We start from the raw sequence: 14,650 nt of genomic DNA on the forward strand, positions 1-14,650 counted from the left end.
GGACATGAGTCTTTTTTATAGTTTATATATGACATATCTGTTTTTGACGTTGTTAATAGTTCATATATGACATATCTATTTTGACATTGTTACTGTTTTTAGAATGATTTGTTAATTTGTTCTCATCATTTATTTATTTCCTTATTTTCTTTGCTCACTGGGCTATTTTTCCCTATTGGGGTCCTTTGGCTTATAGCATCTTGCTTTTCCAACTAGGGTTGTAGCTTAGCAAATAATAATAATAATAATAATAATAATAATAATAATAATAATAATAATAATAATAATAAAAGAAAAAAGTTTGGGGACTTTCTTGTTTACCAGTGTTGGCATATATGGGAATTTATCCCTAGATTTGGAGATTTTGGATGTCTGATGTGGATATTCTGTACCAATTTCTATGAAGAAGAAACAAAGACGAGTAAACCTTTATATTGTTGCAATTAATTTTCTTGCAATTATATGCAGTATAATGAATAATTTCTATATTACTAAACCCTACGTGACCAGAGGAAAATACATTTATGAAAATGGGAATGTTTGGGTTGTTCTGGGGATTTTTTATCATGAGTTTTAGGAATTTTTACACTAACCCAACTGGCAACATTGTTGTACTTGTACTGCTTCGGTAGTCGTTACTGTCACAGTGGAATTTACAATAATCGTGAATAATGGTGTTTGGTAGTGGTACTTTTGATATTTAAGAGTGTATACGACAACAATTCTTATTGGCACAGGGTTTCCATGTGTGACAGAACCTTAAAGTAAAGTAAGTAATACATTGATGTTGGCAAAATAAGGCATAGCTTATGTTTAACAACTTTTCCTGTTTAGGTTAATCCACAGTCACAGACCAACAAAATAGTGGTCTGTGGTTATGCTACAGGCTGGTAATGTTATAGGTGATTCGATGATGAGTCATTTCTGATATACACATCTGATTTTGATATTAGTATGATGCTTTAATTGATCAGCTAATACAAAAACCATATATTCACCCACATAGTTATTTTGTGTTTTATTCATTGCTGACCTTTAATGTTGGAGCAAAAAACTCGTCTTCGTGTGCACTATCACCAATATGCCCCAATCATTGGTAAATATTAACACTCACACCGTCCAAATTTACAAGGACACAGTATTTGTTACCTTTGCAAACCGTTTTCCGAATAACTTTTTTTATGGCTTGACTTTGTTTCAAACGAGCAGTTTTCCTTTAGAATTAATTTTTCGATATCCCATCTTCCCTTTAGTATGAGAACCTGGTCGTTATTGCAATTCCAGACGTATTTTCTTGCCTTAAAAATCAAATTTCTCCAGAGAAACAAACCCTATAATACTACCCAATTTAATGCTCTCCTACCTAACCTAACTTAGGACGTCGTATCCTTACCAATCAGAGGGGGTTGGTGTCGGCTGAGGCCCCACCCCAAGGTGCAGGTGTCCAGACTCCCAACCTTAAACTGAAATGCCTTTCCTTATTATTTGGAGGTGTGAATGCGAAGTTATCCACAACAGTCCGATGATCTCAGATGTGCTAGAGGAAGTGAATTAATGAAAGGGGTCATTTTTCATGGCACAAAATTTATCCTATTAAAAAAGTTTGGTACTTTACTGTTATTGCCCCACCACTAATATCCCATATAACCCCAATACTATTTTTTAGGTTAGGTTAGACTAATTATTTAATCTGTAGGTGGATAAAATTCAAACCTAACCTAACCTAAAAATTAGTATTGGGGTTATATCAGAAATTAGTGGTGGGGCAATAACATTAAAGTAGCAACAGTTCTTTTTGTGGTCGGAAATGGATTAGGAGCAGTGGCGCTATTTCTTGGTCGCAGAAATTTTAAAATGCTGGCCCCACCAAACGATGTTTTTCCCTTAACGTACAGTGGCTGGTACTTGACACAATTTATGAAAACAATTTATGAATATACAACAAATTATCAGTAGCTGATTGTGTTTAAATCAAAAGGAAATGACTGTAAAATAGGAAGCTTTGCAATTAAGGCAGAGGAACATCATAATGAAACAAGAGCATGAAATAATTGTTTACAATAAGAAGGAAGATAGAGTTGGCTTTGCAATTAAGGGAGATAATTCACACTAAGAAAAGGTGATGTGATAATGAAAAGGCACTGACTGATCATTTAGATGATGATTCCAATGGCAGCCCAGTTCTAATGATAAGATAAAATGGATAATTAACGATAATTTTTAAGCGTAAACTGCCTACTTGCGATAAAAGTTACATACAAGAAAGTGATTCTGAAAAGTGTTGAGAGGTTACAACTACATATTTCATCATATACAGTATCCGGGTGGTGTTAATGTTAATATTTTCTCAAGCATGGGGAACCCCATTTGGAAAGTGGTTATTTTTGTGGGTGCAGGTAGAAGAATCAAACATACATAAATTGCATCCATTTAGTTGTAGAAATATTCATGCCATCAGTACCAATCAAGTAAGGCTAGACTCCCACTTGTGGATTTTTGTCTAACTATGCTGATTATTCCCAGATACTTCCAGAAAAAATTAGATCATGACGCTATCGCGTATTACTAACACTTTGTTCACCATGAATCATCTAGGGTGGACAACAACATGTTTGCTCAAGCATGGGGCTTTGTGGAACGTGGGACGTTTAGCAAAGATCAAGGTTTGACTTTAATCCTCGCTAGACTATTTTGGAAACCAGGCATTCAAAAGATGCACGAAGGCTTGCGGATGTACTAGCGACCAAAATAGAGAGAGCGATGCATGGAGTGAATATTCCTGCAACAAATATATTTGCACGTCACCTACCACGCGGCGTGCAAGCCAGCTTGCCGACACTCATGTGATGTGTACGATGGATGTTTCCCATCGGTGTGCCATGTTCCTGCCATTCATCATGTCAGTTGGTCGACGTTCGCATGCTCCCAGTGCTATGTCGGTCGTACTTTCATCTCAGATGCTCGACACCAGTTATTCCGTTGTTTGAACGTTTGTTCAAGACACAAATTTCCCCATGTCACTCTCACCATCTACTGATGGTGACATTTTCTGAAGGTATCTGGCAACAATCGGTGTCACTTGACGAAAAAAATCGTTAGTGTGAGTCCAGGCTTAAGAAGCACAAAATATGACAATGTAATTATAATGAAAGATGTGTGTCCTAACCTAACTTAGTGTACTGCATTCTCATTTGACCTGGGGGTTTTGCTTTTTCTAGAACCCACAACTATCATTAATTTAGAAGGCCATGCCATGAGCAACAAGAAATAGGTACTGTAATCACTTTACTCTATCCTTCAACATATCATATTTGTCATCAGATGTTACCCTTATCTCCCATTAGCTTTGCATAAATTAATTTACCATCAATTTTGGAAATATGGCTAAAAGATACATTTTTTTTTTTTTTTTTTTAATAAACTTTCGATATTATTACATAAGCAACCAATATCCGATATCTCAAAATAAAGTGTACATTTACTTAGAGCATTAAAGAATAAAACTTCTTTTTGATACATTATCTGTGCAAATGCATACTAGGAGAGGAAAAAATAATCAAATTTCGATAAGTAGGAATTATTCATAACTATTTGTTGATTTTCAGTGTCAAAAAGAGTAGCTCTTGTTACTTTTGTATGTTTGTTTCCAGGCTACTTAACTCCTCCGTATTGTGCACTGTGACAATTTTTTCCGAAATGTGCAGTAGCTCCACCACACCGAGCTCGATGCTCCAATGGAAACTTGGTTCCTACTCCAAATGCATTGCTACTGTATTGGCTATTAAATTTTGGTGGGCTCTTCTGTTGATGATTAGTTTGTCCATGATCGGTTATGGATGTGTGAATTTATAATGCTTTTCTCTCCTATTTTACTGATCTTTACTTCAGATTGGCCAATCAGAATCCAGATATATTTTAAACACCCCTTTTGATTGTTTCTTCTTGAAATTCATCTAACAATATGCTTCAGATGTCGATTTTCAAATGAAAACTCCCTAGTTCAGTCATGGCTACCATTTGCGATAGATATGATAATACCTTACATAAAGTCATTAGACTATTTTTAACTACTAAAAAAGAAAGTTTAAAATTTCAACATAATCACAAAATGCTTTTATCAGAAATGTTTTTTCCAAAGTGTTCCAAGCTGTGCAATTTATGGTCAGATCAACATTACTGGCAGTGTCACAATAAAATTAGAAAGACAAAACTAAAAAGTGTTTAGTGCATTTTCTCTGTGAGTGATTGCTAGGATAGTTTTGTAGATAAGTGCCCCTTAGAACCTAAACCGTCGCGTCTGTTTTAACACGGTATTTGGATTGCTCTGACTCCAACTCTTGAGGTAACACATTACAGACTAAGTCTAAGTGTAAGCTAAGGCTATGATTGTCTAAGGTCGGGTCGCAGGGGCAGCGAAGACCCCTCGTTAGGTAAGGATACAGCTTCTAGGTGAGGTTAGATTGGGAACTTCAGGTTAGCTGATGTTCTTGTGCTTGTTTCCCTTTTGAAGTCAGCCATGTTAAAGATTGACAAGTCTATGTTCGAAAAAAAAAAAAACCGACCTCGAAAGAAAACAGTGCTTGAGAGAATAACTGCATCAGTTAGTCCATAAACATTATTTCACCCTCCTATTTTTGCATGAAAAACCATTTTTTCTGTTAATTTTCTTGTTGTTTTGTTGGTTCCTGCGATTATTATCTTCTGTAATTCATTACAGTAGTTTTCATTTTATCCCAGCCAAAACCTCTATTCCCACCTGGAGTGCCCCATTACTGTTGGGGGATATTTTGGGTAGTGGTAATCTGAAAACAAAACTTTTGCTGAAGAATAACAACATCAGAACACAAGTAAGCAACTAGAAAACTAATGGAAAAATAGTTTTTATTCAAAGAAAGGCCTGGGTGGGACATTACCTAAATTTTACGCTCATTTGTGTTAATGGTTCTTCTTGATTGTGTATTGATTTTTCATTAGAAAAAGGATAGCAGAATGGTTTTTCTAGCATATTTTAATGTGTTTTTTAACAAATTTGACGATCGATGGCTTTGTTGGACATACTTAGGTTGTGGAGTTAGGGCAGTCAATGCCTAACTCCTCAAATAGTAGTTTTGCTAGGCTACCAGCTATCCATTGAGATATTACTCTAGAGAGTTATTTATTGGGTCCTTTGACTTTCCAGACAGTATAACATTGGATCTCTTTCTCTGGTTACTGCTTATTTTTCCTTTGTCTACATATAGGCCTACACTGAATGGTCTGGCCTATTCTCTCCACACTCTCCACTTAACCTCATACACTTGACAACACTGAGATTACCAAACAATTCTTTGCTCGAGGGGTTAACTACTATACTGCAGTTGTTCAGTTGTTAATTTCCTCATGGTAAGAATAGAAGAGATTCTTTAAGCTATGTTAAGCAGCTGTTCTAGGAGAAGGATACTCCAAAATCAAACCATTGTTCTCTAGCCTAGCCTTGGATAGTGACATAGCCTCTGTACCATGGCCTTCCACTGTCTTGGGTTAGAGTTCTCATGCGGGAGTATATACTAAGGCACACAATTCTATCTTATTTCTCTTCTTGTTTTAGAAGGTTTTTATAGTTTATATATGAAATATTCAATGTTACTGTTCTTAAGATATTTAATTTTGATTGTTTATTTGTTTGTTTCCTTCTTCACTGGGCTATATTTTCTTGTTAGAGACCTTGAGCTTATAGCATCCGACTTTTCCAAATAGGGCTAGCTTGTAATGATAATGATAATAATATGGTTATCCATTGATAATCATCATCAAATTCATTCAAAACACATGAAAATGTGCCAGAAAAAACATTGTTATCCAGTGGGAATTATTGCCAATTAAGCAATTTTACCAATATACTGTCCGGTACAAACTGTTTAATCAATATATTTTTTTGAGCAGGAGAAGCCTTTATTAGTGAAAAAGATTAATTTTTTCAGGGCTATTGAATAGCTGGAGATTTAATTTGGGTATGAAACTTTGAAAATTGTAATTGACACAAACATGGCGTAAGTATGGAAACATTGTGGTATTGATAGAGATTTAGAAGCTTCAGCCGATTCAAAATGTTGTGGTAACTAGGTAAAAGAAACCAAAAATGCTCCCACATGTAGTGTACTTTGGAATAACTTATCCACAATAAGAAGCCACCATCTCGTGCAGCACTCACAATAAGTTGCTATACCACAGCAAACTTTACCTTTGTTCCTACGTCAATACAAACCCTCGTATGTTTTTAGTGAAGCTGGATATGATTGTTAAAACTTTCAACGAGGTGCCAGTCGTAACTGTCAGGTGGCCTGGAAGCTCCGCCCACCCAACAGGTCACTGAGCTCCACTTTGCCTTCATCCGCCAGAGGGTACAGACATACTCCCAGTGTTTTTAAGTGGCTTTTTTTATTTTTTGCTTTTCTTGTAGACAGTTGTTTGCAAGAGATTTTATAGAAGACGAAGGGCATTGTGACAATTGTCCGTGCAATCTGCTGATATTCACTTCCTGTTGGACAGCTTTACTGTTTGGTATCTCTTTCTTCACTATGCTGCTGACTGCGTCAACTTAACTGTGGAAATTGTTTTTCCTCAGACTTTGTGTTGGAGGAAGAATTTTCTGTGGCTGCTAAATAAAGGGGAAGGGCACCACCCTTCTCATCAGTGCATTTACCTTCCAGGAGTAACAGTGTTACCGGGATGACCTTTAGAAAGCAAACTTCCTTCTCCCTTACTAAGTAATTTGTTGAGAAGACCAGGAGAACAATGGACAGGAGTGACATTGCATCACATATCCTTTCTCTCTCCATGGTGGAGACAGTACTGCACCAGAACCTATAACGGTTTCTGAGAACTCTTCACACAGTTGGTTGGGCTTAAAAGACACCACTCTTCCTTCCCCACATCTTGAATCTTCTGTTACTTCAACGATTAGAATGGAAAGACATCGTTAAGTCCAGGAGACCAATCGATAGGAGTTGCATTGTTTCACTCCGACCATTTCTATCTCTATGTAAGAAACAGTGCTGTACTAGAACTTCGAGAGGTGTGGGAATACTCTATGCAATGCTGATTGGGTTTGAAAGGTGTCGCCTTCCTCTCTCTCTCTCTCTCTCTCTCTTTCTCTCTCTCTCTCTCTTTCTCTCTCTCTCTCTCTTTCTCTCTCTCTCTTTCTCTCTCTCTCTTTCTCTCTCTCTCTCTCTCTCTCTCTCTCTCTCTCTCTCTCTCTCTCTCTCTCTCTCTCTCTCTAGGGAAGAGTATACTTGCCGAAAGTTTTGCGTGGGAGATAATATTGGTATGTAAAGCTCCTACTTACTTCGTCCCAAATGCAGTTTCCATTACAGCAAGAAAAACAGCATGCATGGAGAGTCGTTCACACTGGAATCTGTGCGCTGTTAGATTCTCTGCACTGGAATTGGTGCTCATCAGGTTCATGATGAAAAATTATTCTGACCTTATGAGAGATATCGTGCACTTTTCCTGATGGGGTGCGCTCTCCTGCTTGCATGCAACCTCACTCAATACGTTCATCTGAACTCTAGTTTCTACAGATTTTGAGTACTCGCCTTGTCGCTATCGCACCACTGATGGTACGCATTCACCTCTTTGCACCTGGTCTTTTTCCGTAGCACGTACAATCATCAGACTTACTACAGTACATTCATTTCTTCGTTAGTACATACTCATCTGATCCTGAGCACTTATTTGATGTCCGTGGTCGTAATCTCCCTGTTCACAGGAGGATAGTACTTATCACTCAGAAAAAGAGAGACGTAGCCTACTAAGAAGAACTTTTCATACTAAAGGGAGAGGCATATACCGAGAACATACCAAGCAAACTGCACAGAGTAAAGGAACGTACAAAGATAAACAGTATGTACCAAGAAGAGTGATACATAGTATGAACATTATCTAACATAGCACTCAAGAAGAATGATATGTACCAAAAAGGAGCAATATGTACCGTGAAAACAGAGTTGTATTGATACTTGGTTCTATGTAGTACTCTGTCCTGTATGACGCCAAACAATTGCACTATGATCGATAGGTAGTGGGCAGGTCTCTCTCTGTTCCTTTGTCAGACCTAAAGGAAACTTATGGACCAATACGCCCAACGAATAGCAAGCAAGGCATTCTTGTCTCCTAGTTTTGTCAACTAGTCTAACTGAGACCAGTTAGTGGCTATATCACATCAAAAAATTTGCTTCTCATCTGTTCAGCGAACTTATTTATTACTTAAATCTGATGCTGTTGGACTTAACTAATTTTCCAATGCTTCAGGGAACAGAACTTTCAAGTAACAGGGGTTCTGTCACATAGTGTACTTCTGTTTAGCGTTACGCATATGTAGCAAGTTTTTCTAAGCACAGGGAATATTTCAGTACTCCAAGACTGATCTGTGGTATGAACTCCTCACACTCTGAAGGGCCAGATTGCAACAAGGGACCTTTCACTCATCCTCGATTTTTAGTCAAAGCTTACTGTCATTGAAACACCACATGGAGAGGACAACTAAACAGGAATTGGGTGTAATGTGTGATCAGTAAGTGATGGAAACATATCGACTTTGACAGACCATCTCATCCCAGCTGACTAATCTCACAACATGATAACCACAGGCACCATCACCACACTCATGATATCTACAATTCTGGTCTTCCATATTACCATTGGTCTTTATGCCCCCTGTTTATTATTTATGTGGTACCAGTGTGACCAATCCCTATGGGATTAGTCTTCTATATGCTATTCGAACATCTCACGCTCAGACAGCTTAAGGTAGGATCTCTCGAGCCTGTTCTTCAGTGACTTTCAGGTTAACTAACTTTTGACTACAACTTAATTTCAACGTTTCTTGCTTACGATATTGGTTTTCATCACTTGAGATTTTTCCTTCATGAGCCCCAAAGTGTTCTTGGGGTGTTCCTTTTGTTTTTTGTCTTAACAGGAATCTTCCAATTGTGTGCTCTCCCCACTAGACGTGATAACCTGCGCTGGTTTTCCATTAACATTGTTCACACAGGATTTTACTCAGCCTCAATCGGGAATCACGTGATCAGGAACCGTACGATTAGGAAACTTTCAATCGGACTCTATGTGACCAAGAACCATGCAATCAGAAATTACACAATTGAAAACCACACATAGAAATTATTATTGTTCTTTGGATGACCAGTACTTTTGAGTCACCATGGAACTATTACACCTGTCTCCTGTAATCGATTCCTTCCAAGAACATCCAATCCTAGAGATCTTTTGACACATCAAATTCTGTCAGTGCTAGAGATCTTGAACATGCAGAGACAGATCATAGGTTGTCAGGTCCAGGACATGCAAGCTTTCCACACTTCAAGATTTATAGGAACAAATCATATGATTTTAATGTAATTTGTATTTTTCTCATCAGACGCCAAGATCTTAAAATTTGCTCGCGCAATGGGATTTGGAACCAGTGATTTCTCAGGTACTATATTAGCACACAAACAAGCACTGATAGGCCACATTGTGTGAGTACAATTGTCAGCAAGGATCCTATCCATCCAAGGACAAGCTCTCTTGTGACACTGTTACATGTTGCATGGTACCACATTCTTCTGTTCTCCCTCCAGAGGCTAAGGCACTTTATACCCCTTAGCCTTGAAAAGTATGAGAGTCAGCAGTAGAGCTAGCTAATGCTCATTCACCCTCTCTTCCTCTCAGGGGATTTCCCTGTTCAGTGTACTGACTGGCCAGTGAATGGCTTAAGGGATTCTACCAAGAATGTTGAGATGATAATTGATCCCATGATACCCAACTTATGTCCAGTAGGCCTACCTACTAAAGTAGAGTTCTTCAAGACTTTGTGTACGATTACCAAAGTTGTCTTCAAGACTTCTTTCTTTTGACAGTGTTAGGTTGTTTGACTGTCAAACAACCTAGTTTCAATTTTTCTATTTTTAACTGCCCTCTTTTTCTTGGTCAAGGCAGGTGCCTTGTTTACTTTTGTCACGTTGTGATTGATTTTAGGCAGTCAGGTTTGGGAAGCCAGAGGGACCGTTTCTCGGGATGCAGTCGAGAAAGAGCAGCAGACCCAGCTTTGGAGTGTCTCCTAGTTGGTGGTGACTTGTCCTCAACCTGGTCCTCGAGGTCGAGATGGTTTGGAAGCGTTGTTCTTCGGTGGCAGCAAAGTGGCTGTTGTATCGACACTGTCGTGGTAGTTCCCGCAGTGTTCGATGGATGTCCTCGAGGATCAGGGATTGTTTGTGGATGTTGGAAGAGCCGGTGCATGGGCTCGTATTTATTATTGGTATATTAATGAGAAGTTTCATTTATTAAATTTTCATGTCTGCTGCTTACTGTGTTTGTTGTTGTTTATTAATTTTGATAATTGTTTATCATGTACGTTAACTTCAAGTAAACTATATTTGGTGATTTTAAAGTTTAGCTGATTTTGTGGTAACGATCTTTTGTCTCTGTGCTTCCCAATACCTGTACTCATTGTAATTATTGTATATACTTGTAATTATTGTATATTTTTTGTAAAATAAACTAGGTTAAGGTACTTGAGTATTTTCTGTTTTACCCACCCCTTTGGTAGTTGCAGTCCATTGGTTCATTCCAGTCCCAATTCTTGTAGTATTTTTAAAGAACCTGTTGAACCATTAAGGCGGTTCATAACAGACAGAAATGCTAGCTTCTCACAAACGGTTCCCAACAATATCTTTAGTAGTTGCTGTAGGGCTACTAGACAGAAACTTGCAGTCTCCTTATCTTTGAGTTCTGTTTGGAGTAGAAATGTGGAACGATTACCCTGATAACGGTGTGACAATCCATATCACGGGAACTCTTCACCTCCGTTGAATCTAAAATCCACGGACGCATCCAGGAATGGATGGGAACCCACTTGAATATATTATCCATTTCAAGAAAAGCTCCTGGCTTTTCAACCTACTGTTTGGATGCAGTGGTGCTGCTTACAGTCTTTCCAAACTAGTTCAGTAAAGCACTCGGTAGTGTTGAGGAAAAGCTATGCTTCTTGATTTACCTCAACAAAGGGTCATTTCATGGACCCTCATCAAGCAGAAGTGTTCTAGGGGAGTCTCCACAAGGTAGTGATGTTTGCAAACTTATTCGGTTAACAGGAATTCTGTGTGAGTCAGTTGTTATCCCTACACCACTGTAGGGCAGAGAGGCTTTTTTTACATGTTTTTGCCATTGCACGATTTGCTCTCCTTGTCAGCTGAACAAGAAACTTTCAGTATTACTTCAGTCCCAGTTTGTCGGCAGCATGAGAGGTTGCCTTCTAGCATTCCTAAAAATTGTAAAGGTTGATTCATTTCTACTCATTTTCCCTTTTCAGTGATCATTCAGCAATCTGTAGGTGACGTTAAGGATCACAATGACCTCGATCGTTCTTAAGAGGAAGCCACACACCGATGGTTTCTGGGTCAGTTTTTTTTTTTTTTTTTTTTTTTTTTTTTTCTTCATCAGTGAAGCATCTCAAACTTCGGAGTGAAGGATACCACACAGCCATCGAATTGAGTTTTTATCTAGGACTTCATGCCTGGGTTCACGAGAGTTGTTTAGACTTGAGGAGCATCTATGGAGCTTAAGCTACATGAAACATTTTGCAAGTTCACAGGTCACTCTAACGATCACACTTGAACGCTTGTGATGGGCGACAAATAGGGCTTTGACCCTCGAAAATGTCCTTTGAATAGGAAGATGTTCAAGTCTCAGAATGTCCTCATGGTGTAATATAGAAATTGTGGTTCTGGAGCATTAAAAAGGTAACACCCGTTTTTATGAAAACAAACAAGGTTATATTTATAAAAACCTTTACAGTAGTACTGTATAGCCCATTATTTTCAGAATTTATTTCGTAATTGAAAATATGGTAATGTAGCTATAGAAAGGAACTGTTATGTCACGTATGTGATCGAGACCATAAAAGACATTGCCTTCTAGGTCAAGGTTTTATACTATTGTGAAATGTGTTGTATGCTCAAAATCACGAGTCGAATGGACTAAAAAATAAAAGATGTAAAATATTTTTAACAACAGTGTGAAGGTAAACGAAAAATGTGGGATTTATTTCTATTTATCATCGGAGTAGTTGAGGTGAATTTTGTACTGGCCATTAAATGTTTCTGGATAAAAACAGTAACTAAAACACAAAAATTTCCTATGATTATGTTTATGAAATGAGAACTCCACGTCTCCATAGTTTTCTTTGAGAGTAGTTCCAACGTTATACACATGTAATAAATATGATGAACAGGAAATATCATTTCCATTAAATACGACGTCTTTAAATGATCAAATTCATTTTCAGCATAATGTTAGTCTCTCTCTCTCTCTCTCTCTCTCTCTCTCTCTCTCTCTCTCTCTCTCTCTCTCTCTCTCTCTCTCTCTCTCTCTCTCTCTCTCTCTCTCTCTTTCATACACCTTATAAACAGTGACCCGGCTAACCAATAGCGATGTTTTGGTCTTCACAATTTTCATACTTTTTACGGTCCTCTTGTAATCTGTCAAGGCGATCTGACGCCAGAAACTGATTAATCTATTCTCATACCTCTTATGTTAGTCGTCTCGTATCTTTATCATTATTACTAATATTGTGCTATAGTTTATTATTATTATTATTATTATTATTATTATTATTGTTGTTGTTGTTGTTGTTGTTGTTGTTGTTGTTGTTGTTGTTGTTGTTATTATTGTTATTATTATCATTATTATTATTATTATTATTATTATTATTATTATTATTATTATTATTATTATTTACCGTTTATTTTCATCCTTTCAGGCATTAAGGATTTATGATATCTTTATTCAAGGCTATATCCAACACCATGAACACAGAAAAGATATACATGTTAACTGTACATCATTGTAAAGGAAAAACATTACAAAAATACTGCCAACTAATCAAATCATGAAATTAATGAAAAAAAAAAAAAAAAAACATTATGAAATATGTTTAATGCAGGATTTAAAAAAATTATTTTCCCCCCAAAAAAAGATTTACTTGATTTAAATCAGATTTTGTTTTTAAAATTGAATCAATTTTCTAGATTTGAATTTTTTTTCAATAGTACTTATTTGCTGCTGCTGATTATTTGTTTCAGTTTTATGAGGATATTTTCTGGTATTGAACTTGGTCTATAAATGAGACCATCACTTAAGATGAGTTTTTCTCTTAAAAAAAACAAATTCAGAGTCGTGATTTAATCGGAGCGGACAAGTCGTATAGTAACTATTACATAAATACACAAAAATAGGCGAAATTACAATCAAACAAGAATGCGAATATACAGTAATTTTATTTTAGCAAAGTACACAGTAAGAAATAAAACCTAAAATCATATTCTTATAACGCTGTTAAAAAAATCAAGACTTTTACAATTTGTATAATTGCAACAACAATTAGTTATTAAAAACGCCAAGGTTACCTGATATCAACTAGGATTTTGTTCATTTGTTGCAATATTTATAGATAATAACTAGTTTTCTAAGTTTTATTTTTGTCCAAGGTAAGTTTTGACAGTATGTTTTATTTAAATTGATTTAGATTACTTGATTTAAATCAAAACAACCCCGGTTTAAGGGAATGGTTGATTTTTGTTTTCAATAATTTAAACAAAGATAGATTCTGGTATTCTGACCTTTGTCCCAAAATTACTCGACAAACTTGAAAATAAAATAGCTCAGAATGGCCAGATGTAATAGACTCAGAGGAGCTAACTAATGAAAACGTGAATCTCAAAAGTTACAAATACCTTCAAGTTTTCTGTAAAGTAGTGTATGAAAATGTAAATGAAAGAGATGCGATGTGAAAAGTATTAATGTGGTATATTTTTAAGATATTCATTACTCGTGATTATTAACTTTTGCCATTGAAGTAAAGGTTTCATAAGAATATGCGGACAGTAAAGTGGGTTCTTTTAAAATACCGTCCTAGGCACTAAGATGTAGTGACGAGGAATTTTAGGGAAAAAATCAGAATTGCAAATTGTTCCCTTGGCTACCATTTTGATTTTGCAGAATACTTAACATTGCAGAAATTTTTCATGGACTAGGATGCATATTTTAAAGATTTGCTTTGTGATATAGATACAAAGTATTGACGTCAAATGGGGCTAATAATAATAATAATAATAATAATAATAATAATAATAATAATAATAATAGCTTAGCTAGTTATAATAAAAGTAATAATGTTTGTATATTTGTATATGTGTGTGTTATAAGTTGACATTATTATTACAAATTAGTTGTTTTTATTTTCTCAATGTTACTTCTCTTCCCTTTTTGCAGCTTTGAAGGCCAGCAATGAATAGCAAGTCAAGGAAACTTCATTGCGCTGCTGCTGCTGTTAATAATAATAATTTTAATAATATTGAAATATTGAAAATTCAACAACTGATAAGAATAATAATTTCCTTCAGATCTGAGAACGAGGGAACACCTACACTGCAAGCGGATACTTGTCTGCAATCTGACGTTCATTTGGCAAAATGCTTCCCAGGATGAGTCTGTACTGTCAACTGATATCAACTCACTCGTTTGTCAAAGAGGAAGTGCACGAAATTATGCAGGTAGAGTGGTTCTTTTATCATAATTTGGGTAGTGATATTGTGAAGGATGAATGCGTTTCCCT

At 36.5% G+C, this 14,650-nt stretch overlaps 1 protein-coding gene across 1 annotated transcript in view; it reads left to right on the top strand.

Annotated features, from left to right (window-relative positions):
* The first annotated feature begins 624 nt into the window (after positions 1–624).
* LOC137645857 (dynein axonemal intermediate chain 4-like) overlaps positions 625–14,650 on the top strand; it is a 194,499-nt gene continuing 180,473 nt past the window's right edge. The window contains exons 1-2 of the mRNA XM_068378846.1: positions 625–769; positions 14,439–14,588. Coding sequence (XP_068234947.1) covers positions 14,508–14,588 — 81 coding nt within the window. The 5' untranslated portion in view covers positions 625–769; positions 14,439–14,507. The remainder of the gene's footprint in view (positions 770–14,438; positions 14,589–14,650) is intronic.

This window comes from Palaemon carinicauda, chromosome 8 (assembly GCF_036898095.1).
Source record: "Palaemon carinicauda isolate YSFRI2023 chromosome 8, ASM3689809v2, whole genome shotgun sequence".
Taxonomy (NCBI): Eukaryota; Metazoa; Arthropoda; class Malacostraca; order Decapoda; family Palaemonidae; genus Palaemon; species Palaemon carinicauda.